Source organism: Podarcis vaucheri (assembly GCF_965113315.1).
Source record: "Podarcis vaucheri genome assembly, chromosome: 2".
Taxonomy (NCBI): Eukaryota; Metazoa; Chordata; class Lepidosauria; order Squamata; family Lacertidae; genus Podarcis; species Podarcis vaucheri.
This window is the reverse complement of record NC_138760.1, coordinates 18,166,644-18,181,757: the sequence shown is the minus strand read 5'-3', so window position 1 is coordinate 18,181,757 and position 15,114 is coordinate 18,166,644. Positions and strand designations below refer to the sequence as shown.

The following is a 15,114-nucleotide window of genomic DNA, read 5'->3' as shown; positions in this document are numbered from 1 at the left end:
CTAGCAGTTCGAAAGCACACCAATGCAAGTAGATAAATAGGTACTGCTGTGGCGGAAAGGTAAACAATGTTTCAGTGCACTCTGGGTTCCGTCACGGTGTTCCATTGCGCCAGAGGCGCTTAGCCATGCTGGCCACATGACCCGGAAAGTTGTCTGTGGACAAACGCCGGTTCCCTTGGCCTGAAAGCAAGATGAGCGCTGCAACCCCATAGTTACCTTTGACTGGACTTAACCATCCAGGGGACCTTTACCTTTACCTTCTGTGCACAAAGCACATGTTCTACCACTGAGCTACAGGCAGACCTTTCCCATGTTTTCCCCTTGGGAGCAATGCCCTTAATGGGTTCCCTCCCTGAGTTGGCTTACCTCTTCCTTATACTTTTCTGCCCATTTGTCTATGTGCTCTTCCTTTGGGTCCAGTCTGTGCATCTGCCCACAAGGAAAGAGCACGGGCAGTGGAAGCCATGGTTCCTTCCCCTTGTTCCTGCCGCTGGAGTGGGGAGGTGAGGGAGAAGCCGCAGTAGGGAGTACAGGGGGGCGCACGTTGGCAGTGGTTGGGGCCAGAGCCAAAAGTGGGTAAGGCACTTTTGCATGTGTGCATGTGTGTCATTTCCCCTTATGTTCCCCCTCACCTCTGCTTCTTCGGAACCCTTGTGAAATTAGTCCAAGGTATGCATGAAATTAAGGGACGCGGGTGGCGCTGTGGGTTAAACCACAGAGCCTAGGACCTGCTGATCAGAAGGTTGGTGGTTCAAATCCCCGCGATGGGGTGAGCTCCCATTGCTTGGTCCCTGCTCCTGCCCACCTAGCAGTTCGAAAGCACGTCAAAGTGCAAGTAGATAAATACCTCTGGTGGGAAGGTAAATGGCATTTCCCTGTGCTGCTCTGGTTCGCCAGAAGCGGCTTAGTCATGCTGGCCACATGACCCGGAAGCTGTATGCCGGCTCCCTCAGCCAGTAAAGCGAGATGAGCACTGCAACCCCAGAGTCGTCTGCAACTGGACCTAACGGTCGGGGTCCCTTTACCTTTATGCATGAAATTAGACTCAGGCCCCGGTTTCCCACCCCTAGTTAAGTGGTTTTTCTCTCCAGGAATGATCACAGAGTTGGAAGGGACTCCTAGGGTCAACCCCCTGCAATGTAGGAATCTCAGCTAAGGCATTTGTTATAAGAAAAAACCTGTTCCTTTTTCCCTTATGGGGTGTCCAAGAGCCAGTATAAAGTCCTTAAATGCGTTCCCCATCAGTAGGAGAAAATAACAGAGACCAACCAGAGTATATTGAGAAGCAAAGCAGTTAGTAAGCCTGATCTTTATTAAACTGTTGCAACTTGCCACATGCAGGAGGGAGGAGAACCCTGAACAATAGTGCGCAAGCCCTTATATAGACTTTCTGAAATTGCCCACCCTGTAGCCCAAGACCACCACCCCCATCCTACATACATCACCAGGTGTATCCTGTCTGCCAGGATGTCTGTTAATGGTCACTGATTGCTTTACATGGGCAGCCTGGCCATTCTTTTGTGGATGGTTAATACTTTAATTCCTGAATCCAGGTCAAAGACTCACCCTATTCATACACAAATATGCCCTTAAGACAGGATTTGCAACTGAAAAGGCAATGGGAAGGTTTTCCCATTTCCCTCCCTTACTGCAGAGGAATATTTGAGGTCACTGGGAGAGTCAAAAGGGCTTCAATATTGTTCTCCTGTTCCATTTCAGACACGTGGTTTATATACTTATGTATGTGTTTGCCTTGTACATTTATGTACATTTAATTTATATTTGAGACCTTAGAATTCTTATAACGTGTCCATGACAGATGGCTCTATCCATGCTAGAACTGGTTTTTCCATATGCCAAAGTCATCCCTTCTTGTCGCCAGTTTCTCTTACCAGTGGCGTAGTGTGGGGGGTGCAGGGGGGGCCGGCCGCACCGGGCGTAACATCTGGGGGTTAGGGTTAGGGGGCACAAATCCATGGGTTAGGGGGCGCAAATCCACGGGTTAGGGGCGCAAATTACTTGCCTTGCCCCGGGTGCTGACAACCCACGCTACGCCACTGTCTCTTACTCCTAATTGGCCGTTCAGAAGGGAGCCTACAGAGAGACAGACAGATGCCAATCAGATGTGCTATCCATTGTCTCACATTCTCCCTCTTTCCTCTGGCAGCCACAGTGCATTTCCAACATACAGCTGAACTTCTTATCCGGCTTCTAGCTGCGGAGTCTAACAACTACACTACCCAGGTAGGATTGATTAGGAAAGGGGGACCAGGTTTCTGGCAGCGAGGAACTGCTCCTTGTGCCCCACCAGACTGGTGTGGGTTTTTCTTTTTTTTTGCGAGTGTATTCTGCAATTATGCTGGAGGTGATTTTATGCTGAACCCTCCATGCATCATTCTTCCTTATTAAGATGTTTTGTGATGTTTCTACAACATTGCTGCATTATCGCTGTGTGGAGGGGCACTCCTGAACTGTGATGCAACAAAAGCAAGGCAACCCCCCCCCCCCACATACACACTGAAACATTAGCGGTAATGTAAAGTTACGGGATTTCAGGAAAAACCAATTGGAAATGAAGCAATCTGACCAACCCAAAACAGTTTCAGGTTGCAAACGGTAGTGGTCGCTCTGTCTGATTACCTCTGTTGGGAGAGAGACCGGGGGGGAGGGCGTGTGTTCCTGTTAATTCTCCTTGATTTCCAGGTGGCATTTGATACCATTGATTAGAGCATCTTTCTGGAGCAGCTGTTGGGAAGCGGGGTTCGGTACCACTGTGCAGTGGTTCTGATCCAATTTGGATGCTTTTTTCCAGAGGGTGGTGGTACTTTTATGTATATTAACATCTTATGCTTTTATTTCAGATTTACCATATTTTTCGCTCTATAGGACGCACTTTTCCCCCTTCAAAAATTAAGGGGAAATGTGTGTGTGTGTCTTATGGAGGGAATGCAGGCTCCTTGGCTTCAGCGATAGCAATGCGAAGCCTCCAAAGTGCAGAGGGAGAGCTCCCCCCCTGTGCTCCGGAGGCTTCGCGTTGCTTTTGCTGAAGCCGCCTGAAGCCCCCGGAGGGCAGCGGGAACTTCCGCTGCGCTCCGGGGGCTTCAGGCAGCTATCCGCAAGCCTTCGGAGCGCAGCAGGAGTTCCCACTGCACTCCAAAGGCTTGCGGATATCCGCCTGAAGCCTGGAGAGCGAGAGGGGTCGGTGCATACCAATCCCTCTTGCTCTCCTGGCTTCGCTTCACTGGAGAGGCGCTGCACAGTTTTCCCTCTCTGCACAGCGCCCCTTCAGTGAAGCGGGAGGAGAAATGGAAGGGGCTCCGTTTCTCCTGCCGCTTCGCTGAAGGGGCGCTGAGCAGAGAGGGGGAGATTTTTGTATTCCTATTCTCCCCCTCCTATGGTCCGGTGCATCCTATAGAGCAAAAAATATGATAAATGGGAATTTTTTATTTTTTGGTACAGTCGTACCTCGGAAGTCAAACGCCTTGCGAGTCGAACGTTTTGGCTCCCGAACGCTGCAAACCCGGAAGCGAGTGTTCCGGTTTGCAAACGTTATTTGGAACCCGAATGTCCTCTGCGGGTTCTGATTGGCTGCGGGAGATTCCTGCAGCCAATCGGAAGCCGCGCCTTGGTTTCCGAACGTTTTGGAAGTCGAACACACTTCCGGAATGGATTTTGTTCGACTTCCGAGGTACGACTGTATTGCGAGTTGCTTTGAGTTTACTTTTTGTAAAAGAAAGAAAGAGAAGTGACTAATAAGGACAAGAAGCAACAAAAGCAGCAACGTACAAAAGCTGGGATGCCATGTTGAGCACAAATTGTGAATGCAGAATGAAAAAGATAACTGGAGGTTGTTTTCCATGTGTGCCTATTCAGGATTGCCAGAAAACATTCCAGATTGTAAGGTCCCCCTGGTATTGTGTTAAAGCGTCGTGCCAAACTGATGGTGCTATAGAATAAAAAAGGAAACTTCCCTAACCTTGTGGTATCTGTTCCACAGATCTACCCAGATGAAGGCCACACATTTGAGTCCAGCCAGCGCCACCTGAGCCAGAGGCTCGTCTCCTTCTTTCGGAGCTGCTTTGAGGATCCGAAGCATGCACATCTGTTATCTGAGGAAGATGAGGACCCGTAGTGTTTTTCCCAGTGAGGGACACTGAGGATCGCCAGCTGCTGCTGATTTCACTTGCCCTTTTCTTTGCTGCGCTGGCAACTCACGGCAGCACTTTTGCACATCCCACGGACCTGCACTTTTTGTGTGTTCTGCATTAAGCACATAGCTTGGCGCTGCCGATCACGTCCTCCTAAGGACCCCTGGTTTTACTTAAAGACCCCCAACGCATTTCCACCCCTTGGGACTGCGAAGACAGCTTTTTAAAATGTATGCGTGTGCATGAGACTCCCACAGCCAGGGGGAGGGACTTCTAGTGGTCAAGGGATGGTGGGTATTTATTCCATATGCCTTATTTATTCCCTTTGCCCATGCAAAAGAATAGCAGAGAAGCATAACGAGCTATGAAACGTAGGCAAACCTATTCAAAGTCACTCCCGTCGTGTGAGCTTTTATTACAACAGAGAAAAGTTCGGGCCCCTTTGCTGCAGAATTGCTATTCCCTCCTCCCCTCCCGCCCAGTCTTTTGTCAGCAAAGAGTATATACAGCCCTGCAAGGACCAGCAGTTTTGTTAAAGATCCTTCACAGTTCTTTCCCCCAAAGTTTCCATGAATGTGGATGAAATATACTCGGAGTCGAAAGGGGATTTCATGCTCTTTATTCAGCTCATAGTGGTGAGGAGGAATGAAAGTTCCCCCAGAATGTCTGCTTTATATACATTGTTTACACAGTGGGCCCCACGTGATTGGCTAATTCCGGAATTCTCCTGTAGCCAATCAGGTTGCGGATTCACTTCCACCTGGAGCTGGATTGGGTGGCTCCTGTGGACCAATCAGACTGCTGCATTCTGGATCCTATTGTTGTAGGACCAATCAGACTGCTGCATTCCGAATCCTATTGTTGTAGGACCAATCAGACTGCTGCATTCTGGATCCTATTGTTGTAGGACCAATCAGACTGCTGCATTCTGGATCCTATTGTTCTAGGACCAATCAGACTGCTGCATTCTGGATCCTATTCTAGGACCAATCAGACTGCTGCATTTTGGATCCTATTCAACTCGGTACATAACAGTGGAGAAGCAGTAGAATCATAGAATTAAGGAATTGTACAGCTGGAAGGCACCCTGAGAATCACCTAGTCCAACCACTGCAGTGCAGGAATATGCAGCCACCCCATTATCAGCACCCTGCTCTAACCGTCCGAGCTGTATTGTGTAGTTGTTGCCTGATCTGTAAGCCAGCAATGTTCTCAATTGAAACCCTGCTTCCTCTATGAACTCGCTAGATAGCCTTTGGCAAGTACCTTTTGCAAAGCTTTTCCTGCCGCTTTGACCGTGTACACAACCATACTTTCAAATTAAAATCAATTAAAGCACACGGTTCCCTAAAAAAAAAAAAAAAATTCCTGGAAACTGTAGTTTTCCCCTCTCAGAACTACAATTCCCACCACCCTCAGCGAATTGGGATTTTTTTTGCAGGAGATTTTGTATTTTAAATGTATAGTGCGCACACCATCTGTTATCTCAAAACTTTCCCCCTATGGTAGGCACAAGGGAAAGGCACAAAGGCTGGGGATTGCAGCATAGCTGTCAAGCGTCCCTTATTTGGTGGGACAGTCCCTTATCCCAGCACATGTCCCGCTGCTGTCCCTTATTGATGATGTCCCTTAAATTTCCCGGGTTTCAAAGGAAGCAGCTCCTCTCCTTCCCTGCCTGCTGGCCAGGGAGGAGAGAGGCTCCAGCTGTGTTGCTTGGCTGCGTTGCTCACCCAATAAGGAGTCTAAGAACGACTGGATGCCTTGTGCCGATCAAATCGGCCGCGTTGCCTGGGGACTCGCCTTTGCTCAGCGCTTCCCAGCGGAGAGGTGACAATGGTTTTCCCTGCTGCATCCCCTTTGCCAGGTTGCTGCGCTATGGGAACAACCACTTGAGGCTTTGTTTGGCTTCTGGTTGACTAAAATCCCTTATTTTGGCTGCTGATCCCTTATTTTCAAATCTGTAAGTTGACAGCTATGGGTTGCAGAGGGGTGGCAACCTGACATTTTGCATTCAGCCTTTTATTTTTCCTTCACCCTTGAGCTGCAGCCATCAATTCCCAGACAGCCTCTTGGCTTTCCAAACTCCTCCTTGGACCCCGGGCTGCCTGCCTCCTGTTTGCCACTCCCAGGTCCATCGAGCAGCAGCTGGATAGAGCCCCAGCGACCTTTGACCCTTGCAGCTATTCAGGCAGCCAGACCTTCGAGCACCAGGAGCGACAACACCTGGCTTTCCCAACCACCTGAGAAGCTGACAAAACAAGGTAACTTGTCTGAGTTTAAATCTTCCGCAGGCTGCAGGCTCCACTCGCCCAACCTCCAAACACACACGTGCAGCCATCCCAAAATTTGCTCCGGATACTCGACTTTTCTTTGGGGGAAACCCAAAGGAGATTTCTTAAAGTCATCCCTGCAACTGGCATTTTAGAAACAAATGCCGTTTCTTTTAGGAGGAATTCCAAACCGCAGCTCCATTCAGTCCATGCAGGTGTGGCTTATAGATGTCAGAAGAGGAACCATTCTGTCGAATGAATGCCCCATTAGGTTTTCCCGAGGCCACCCAGCCAAATGGGCGAGGTATAAAGAATAAATTGTTATTATTCTCAGAACCCTTTGTGGGACATCCGCCCCCAAACTGATAACCTCACCCATTGCATCTTCATGGCACTCTTTATATTTGGTGATCCTTGCAGTGGATCCTGTCTCTGCAAACAAAGGTGGGGGTTGTAACTTTCAGTTGTTAGGTGGAAAATAGATTTCCAGAGAGCACAATTTCTCATAATTGGAAGAGGTGAAAAAAGCAGCGCCTTCCGTCTCTCCCTACCCTACAAAGGTATGGGAGCTCCTTATGTTGCATGTTACCCTCTCAATTTCCTTTTATTGCACTCAGATCCAAGAGGGACCCATTGGAAAAGAAGTTCTTGCTCCTCTTTGACATTTCTTCCTGAGAGCTGCCCCAGATTTGGGGTGTGTGTGTTTTAAGTTCCTTAAAATAAAATAAAAAGCAACCCTCAAGCTTTTGATCCCCACGTATGAGGGAAAGAGAGATGCTAGGGAAACTAATCGATTGCATGAACTTTCCAGCTTGGAAGACAAAAAGAACTTGTATGTTGAGGTTTTTGAATTAGTGCCTGTTTCAGCCTTATGTTTGCACATATTACTTTTCTCTGGTCTCTCCTGGTGTAATCATTTTTGGCTAAGGGTTTGGGGTTTGTTTTTGCAGTGGGGGAGTGGTAGGGGCTGATCTCTCCCACCCACCCCACCAAGTGGTTTGCGGATTTCTGGCTGATCTTGGCTATATTTGTTCGACGCTACCAAATCATATACACCCTCACTGATTGGAAAACCAGTGTTTCTTCCCCAGGTCACGGAAGCAGTAGCTAATAAAATGGTCACCTGTATTAAACTCTTTTCTGTGTTGCTCTCATCCTCCCGCCTCTGCATCTTTGCCACTGTGCATGTGTTGAACCACAAACCCAGTACAGTGGTGCCTCGCAAGACGAAAAGAATCCGTTCTGTGATTCTCTTCGTCTAGCGGTTTTTTTGTCTTGCGAAGCAAGCCCATTGACGGATTAGAGGATTAGCGCTATTAGTGGCTTTTAGCGGCTTATCTGCTGATTGGATCAGCTGATTAGCGGCTTAGAAAAAGGGGGGAGGGAAAAAAACCCGCAGGAACTCGCAAGACATTTTCGTCTTGCGAAGCAAGCCCATAGGAAATTCGTTTTGTGAAGCACCTCCAAAACCGAAAACTCTTTCGTCTAGCGAGCTTTCCGTCTTGCGAGGCATTCGTCTTGCGGGGCACCACTGTATCTGATTTATCACGTTGGGGGAGACAGAATGCAGGCATAGATGGACTTTTCTTTTTACTGCGCTCTTGCTTTCTCAGCTTTCATATCCTCTCAGCCAAGGCTATTCAAAGGAGTTATTTCATCCATTCAGCTACCAGTTATCAAGTGCCTGGCTGCTGATTACGGCAACTAAACTGTTGGGAAAGTGTTGGGTTTGAGCTGTGGTGGCCCATGCCGGTGTGTGCAAATTTGTATGCGTAAACTAGGTCATAAAGACGGGTGTTTACATGATGCATGTCTTATAATACAGGTGGTTGTTGTTGCTTAGTTTTTGGTGACCTCGAGTCCAATTACCAACTCTCTGTGTGTGACCTAACTCACAGGGCTGTTGTGAGGATCAAATTTGGGGGGCACCTCCATGTTCACTGCCTTGAGCTCCTTAGAGGAAATATATATGAATATGAGGGGGGAAATAAAATAAATGTATATATATATATATTTCTCTTTTTTTATAATGATTTTTATTGGGGTTTTTTAACACATATTTAACACAAACAATACACAATACAATAACAAACAAACACATAAACATGTAAAATTTCAAAACCTTCTTTTCTTGAACCCTGTTTCTCCGACTTCCCCATACCTTCCCTTTCTGCATCCCTATTTTCAAATTTCTTCCAGCAAATCCTCACTTCAGAATTTAACTAATTAACGTTTTACTCCTCCTGTCTTTTACCAAATCAGGACAGCTGTAACCTCTTAATTTCCCTAACCTTGGCATTTTAGCATTCATATATTTTATAATAGTTCTTAAGATAGACTTTAAATTTCTTCCAATCTTCCTCCACCGTCTCTTTTCCTTGGTCTCGGATTCTGCCAGTCATCTCAGCCAGTCCCATGTAGTCAATCACCTTCGTCTGCCATTCTTCCAGTGTGGGTAGTTCTTGTGTCTTCCAATACTTTGCTATAAGGACTCTTGCTGCTGTTGTGGCGTACATGAAAAATGTTCTGTCTTTCTTTGACACCAATTGGCCGACCACGCCCAGGAGAAAATGTATATATAGCTTGGTGATTTGATGTGGCAGGTAGAGTGGGCATTCTGCAGAAAGGGTGAGCAGGGGAAGGTTTCAATACTCCCATTTGCTATGTTGCTCCCTGCCACCACTTTATACAAATTCAACAGAGTGTGCTGCATTCATAATAATAATAATAATAATAATAATAATAATAATAATAATAATTTATTATTTGTACCCCGCCCATCTGGCTGGGTTTCCCCAGTCACTCTGAGCGGCTTCCACAAAGACCAAAAAATACACTAAGATGTCACACATTAAAAACTTCCCTGAATAGGGCTGCCTTAAGGTGTCAGGTAGAATCATAGAATCATAGAATCATAGAGTTGGAAGAGACCACAAGGGCCATCGAGTCCAACCCCCTGCCAAGCAGGAAACACCATCAGAGCACTCCTGACATATGGTTGTCAAGCCTCTGCTTAAAGACCTCCAAAGTAGGAGACTCCACCACACTCCTTGGCAGCAAATTCCACTGTCGAACAGCTCTCACTGTCAGGAAGTTCTTCCTAATGTTTAGGTGGAATCTTCTTTCTTGTAGTTTGGATCCATTGCTCCGTGTCCGCTTCTCCGGAGCAGCAGAAAACAACCTTTCTCCCTCCTCCATGTGACATCCTTTTATATATTTGAACATGGCTATCATATCACCCCTTAACCTCCTCTTCTGCAGGCTAAACATGCCCAGCTCCCTTAGCCGTTCCTCATAAGGCATCGTTTCCAAGCCTTTGACCATTTTGGTTGCCCTCCTCTGGACACGTTCCAGTTTGTCAGTGTCCTTCTTGAATTGTGGTGCCCAGAACTGGACACAGTACTCCAGGTGTGGTCTGACCAGAGCAGAATACAGTGGCACTATTACTTCCCTTGATCTAGATGCTATACTCCTATTGATGCAGCCCAGAATTGCATTGGCTTTTTTAGCTGCCGCGTCACACTGTTGGCTCATGTCAAGTTTGTGGTCAACCAAGACTCCTAGATCCTTTTCACATGTACTGCTCTCAAGCCAGGTGTCACCCATCTTGTATTTGTGCCTCTCATTTTTTTTGCCCAAGTGCAATACTTTACATTTCTCCCTGTTAAAATTCATCTTGTTTATTTTTGCCCAGTTCTCTAATCTGTCAAGGTCGTTTTGAAGTGTGATCCTGTCCTCTGGGGTGTTAGCCACCCCTCCCAGTTTGGTGTCATCTGCAAATTTGATCAGGATGCCCTTGAGTCCATCATCCAAGTCGTTGATAAAGATGTTGAATAAGACCGGGCCCAAGACAGAACCCTGTGGCACCCCACTAGTCACTCTTCTCCAGGATGAAGAGGAACCATTGATGAGCACCCTTTGGGTTCGGTCAGTCAGCCAGTTACAAATCCACTGAGTGGTAGCAGAGTCAAGACCGCATTTTACCAGCTTCTTTACAAGAATATCATGGGGCACCTTGTCAAATGCCTTGCTGAAATCAAGGTAGGCTACATCCACTGCGTTCCCTTCATCTACCAGGCTTGTAATTCTGTCAAAAAACGAGATCAGGTTAGTCTGACATGACTTATTTTTCAGAAATCCATGCTGACTATTGGTGATCACAGCATTCCTTTCTAGGTGCTCACAGACTGTTTGCTTAATGATCTGTTCCAGAATCTTCCCTGGTATTGATGTCAGACTGACTGGGCGGTAATTATTTGGGTCCTCTCTTTTCCCCTTTTTGAAAATAGGGACAACATTTGCCCTCCTCCAGTCTGCCGGGACTTCGCCTGTTCTCCAGGAATTCTCAAAGATGACTGCCAGTGGTTCTGAGATCACATCTGCCAGTTCTTTTAATACTCTTGGATGCAGTTCATCTGGCCCTGGAGACTTGAATACATCTAAACTAGCCAAATATTCTTGTACTATCTCCTTAGTTATTCTGGGCTGTGTTTCCTTTGCTGAATCATTTGCTCCAAATTCTTCAGGTCGGGCATTGTTTTCTTTATCGGAGAAGACTGAGGCAAAGAAGGCATTGAGTAGTTCAGCCCTTTCTGTGTCCCCTGTTTGCATTTCACCATCTTCTCCTCTGAGTGACCCCATTGTTTCTTTGTTCTTCCTTTTGCTACGAACATACCCATAAAAGCCTTTTTTGTTGCTTTTAACCTCTCTAGCAAGCCTGAGTTCATTCTGTGCTTTAGCTTTTCTGACTTTGTGTCTACACGTGCTGGCTATTTGTTTGAATTCCTCTTTGGTGGTTTCCCCCCTTTTCCATTAGTTGTTTATCTCTTTGACATCTGATGGGAGGGCGTTCCACAGGGCGGGCGCCACTACCAAGAAGGTCCTCTGCCTGGTTCCCTGTAGCTTTGCTTCTCGCAATGAGGGAACCACCAGAAGGCCCTCGGCACTGGACCTCAGTGTCCGGGCAGAACGATGGGGGTGGAGACACTCCTTCAGGTATACTGGGCCGAGGCTGTTTAGGGCTTTAAAGGTCAGCACCAACACTTTGAATTGTGCTCGGAAACGTACTGGGAGCTAATGTAGGTCTTTCAAGACCGGTGTTATGTGGTCTCGGTGGCCGCCCCCAGTCACCAGTCTAGCTGCCGCATTCTGGATTAGTTGTAGTTTCTGGGTCACCTTCAAAGGTAGCCCCATATAGAGTGCATTGCAGTAGTCCATGTGGAAGATAACTAGAGCATACACGTGTTGTTTGCCCCTTACTTAGTTATTTTCCTACAAATACTACAAAATCATGCAATGGGGGGAAAGGAGCTCTTCTCCTATAATATAACACATTAATTTTTGCAGCGGTGAAGTAAGTTTGTCAACAGTTCTGCATCAAAAGCTTCAGCAATGTTTTCCAAGTGACTCACAATCATACATGGATCAGCTGGTATTTGCCAACCAGCCATCTGCTCAATAATATTTTTTTAAAAGCTTCCCAAATGCTGTTACGGCTTGGTGGGTCCAAGTGATACGTATGAGGCCTGCAGGAGCCGTATGCTCATTGTCGTGTAACTATCCTGTAAACAAATCAGAACAAATAAAGACCAGATTTAATTATGTAATCCACTATGCAAGTCAGGATGAATGCCTTGTATCTGGTCTTAACTGAGTTTCCATTCTGATTTGTTTGCTAGGTGGTTGTATGAAAATGAGCAGTTACCCTGATTCGCTTGTGGGTCATTTATGCCTCTTCCATTTGTTTGTTCCACACATAGGAGGCAATGCTTAGGGGGCCAAGCTCCCTTCAGCACCCCCTAAAATATTTGAGGGGGCCAGAGTCCCCCCAAAGTTGATGGGCATTGCCATTCAAATGGTGTTTGTGTGTGTGACGCGTCATGTGTTTGATTATATTGGGTGGGGCTTACCTGCCCTCCCCCATATTTTTATTCAAGTTGGCACCCCTGGTTCCACACTTTTCAATGCGTTTCCCAGTCACTTTCTTAACTGCAAAAAAATAAGAATAGAGTTCATTTCTTTTTGGAAGTGGATTTGTTGCACCCGGGCAACAGAACCCTTTAATCCACATTAACTGCACAAACCTAAAGTTCTGGTCTGTGCTTGAATTTGTCACGCAAAACATAAGGCTGTGGGGAGGGTGACTAAGGGAGAATACTGTTATTTCATAATACAGTCGTACCTTGGAAGTCAAACGGAATCCGTTCTGGAAGTCCGTTCGACTTCCAAAACGTTCAGAAACCAAAGCGCGGCTTCTGATTGGCTGCAGGAAGCTCCTGCAGCCAATCAGAAGCCCCGGAAGCGCCGTCAGACATTTGGCTTCCAAAAGAACGTTCGAAAACAGGAACCTTCACTTCTGGGTTTTGACCGTTTGGGAGCTGATTTGTTCGGGAGCCAAGGCGTTTGAGACCCAAGGTATAACTGTAATGTGACCCCCCCCCAACTCAATGTTGGCCTCCACCTGGAGAAGGAACCGGCAAGCCACTCCAGTATTTTGCCGAGAAAACTCCGTGGACATAAAAAAAGGAGCAGCTTTGAGATGAATGTGAGAGTTTCCAAGGCATGCTCTGGTTCATGACGTCACGGAGAGTCGAACACGACTAAGACGACTAAACAACAACAACAATCAAGAGGCATATAAATTTTATGAAATTATGTAAGTAATACAGTGGTGCCTCAGGTTAAGTACTTAATTCGTTCCGGAGGTCTGTTCATAACCTGAAACTGTTCTTAACCTGAAGCACTACTTTAGCTAATGGGGCCTCCTTCTGCCACTGCGCCACCGGAACACGATTTCTGTTCTCATCCTGAAGCAAAGTTCATATATATATATATATATATATATATATATATATATATATATATGCAGGTTTTGGTGTCTTCGGGTGTCTTCCCGTGTAAGAGTCGGGGTGTCTGTGCGAGGTCTCACTCGTCATCTTCAGGCTGGTGCGGCCCAAGAGCGGCAGCGCGGCCTCGGCGCCCACCGGGACCGGCTCCAAGAACTGGGAGGCCGGGCTGGTGTCTGCCCGGTTAGAGGAGTAACAAGAAGCCGAAAGCACCAGCCTGAAGATGACGAGTGAGACCTCGTCGAAACGTCGCACAGACACCCCGACTCTTACACGGGAAGACACCCGAAGACACCAAAACCTGCATTCCTGTACCCGTGAAAATCTACGAAAGCATATATATATATATATATATATACACACACACTGTATTTTTTGCTCTATAAGACTCACTTTTTCCCTCCTAAAAAGTAAGGGGAAATGTGTGTGCGTCTTATGGAGTGAATGTAAGCTCAGCAGCTATCCCAGAAGCCAGAACAGCAAGAGGGATCGCTGCTTTCACTGTGCAGCGATCCCTCTTGTTGTTCTGGCTTCTGAGATTCAGAATATTTTTTTCTTGTTTTCCTCCTCCAAAAACTATGGTCTTATGGTCTGGTGCGTCTTATGGAGCGAAAAATACGGTGTGTGTGTGTGGTGTGTGTGTGGGTGTGTGGGTGTGTATATTATTGATTTCAACATACCAATTATTATACATTCCACAGAACTTCACATCTTATACAATCTTTTTGGACTTCCATCAGCACCTCTGATGAGCCACCATTTTTATCATTTCTTCTGCATTTCTTAAATTCCTATTGCCTTTAATTATCTTAACTCACAATCCACCTCTTTAACCATTTTTGCAATAATTCAAATAATTTACCTCACAAAACTTCTTGCAACCTACAAACATAATCTGGTCATCACAATTACTTTTCAAATAGTCCGTAAATTTACACCAGTCTTCTGTGAATCTCTGGCCCTGCAGGTTTCAAATTCTTCTGGTTAGTTTATCCAATTCTGCATAGTCCATCAATTTCATCCTCCATTCTTCTTTTGTCGGTAATTCTTCTTGCTTCCATTTTTGTGCCAATAATATTCTTGCCGCCGTCATTGCATATAAAAACAACTTACAATCCTTTCTGTTTATATCATTTCCTACAATGCCAAGTAAAAATGCTTCTTGTTTCTTAATAAATGTATATTTCAACATTTTTTTCATCTCATTATATATCATCTCCCAGAAGTTATTCACCTTTTTACATTCCCACCACGTATGATAAAATGTTCCCTCTTTTTCTTTGCATTTCCAACATTTATTGCGCAAAGTTCTTAACCTGAAGCACTATTTCTGGGTTAGCGGAGACTGTAACCTGAAGCGTATGTAACCTGAGGTACTACTGTAACTGAGACTGATGATTACAGCCCCAACATCAAACAGAGAAAGGGCAGAGAGAACTTCAGGTCCATCTTCATTGTCCATCTCTTAGTCTCCACATTGCAGGGATAGTCAGACAAAATTCTCAGCATGGACTTGTTTTTCTGGTGTGGCATCCATCTCACCTAGCCCAAACGCTGGTAGTTAATACTTTCCATGCTGAAATCTTGTATGGAGGCCATCTCAGGACAATTGCCACAGCCAGGCCATTTTCTGGTGATGTTCTGAGTACTGGTGGTGGCTTTGTCTCCTTGGAAGGGTTCATTTTCTGGTGAGCGGAACTGTGAAAGAAGCCCTGGCCTCACTGTGAAATGGTGAGATTAGAAGGGCGAGTGGCACAGTTGCTCCTGATTTCTCTGAAGTTGCATACCCCTCAATACCCCCCAGTTTTCCAAAGATCTTCAGACATTGGAGATAGAGCGTGAATGGTGGGA

General features: G+C 46.2%; 2 protein-coding genes across 3 annotated transcripts in view; both read left to right on the top strand.

Moving 5' to 3' along the window:
* Positions 1–4,542, top strand: part of LOC309526406 (inactive dipeptidyl peptidase 10-like) — a 55,937-nt gene extending 51,395 nt beyond the window's left edge. For both annotated transcript variants that reach the window (XM_082212451.1, XM_082212450.1), the window contains 2 exons: positions 2,168–2,244; positions 3,998–4,542. In XM_082212451.1, the coding sequence (XP_082068577.1) occupies positions 2,168–2,244; positions 3,998–4,132 (212 nt within the window). In that variant the 3' untranslated portion in view covers positions 4,133–4,542. The remainder of the gene's footprint in view (positions 1–2,167; positions 2,245–3,997) is intronic.
* A 1,760-nt stretch (positions 4,543–6,302) lies between these two features.
* SLC39A5 (solute carrier family 39 member 5) overlaps positions 6,303–15,114 on the top strand; it is a 41,605-nt gene continuing 32,793 nt past the window's right edge. The window contains exon 1 of the mRNA XM_082212529.1: positions 6,303–6,409. The gene's annotated coding sequence lies outside the window, so the exon portion shown is untranslated. The remainder of the gene's footprint in view (positions 6,410–15,114) is intronic.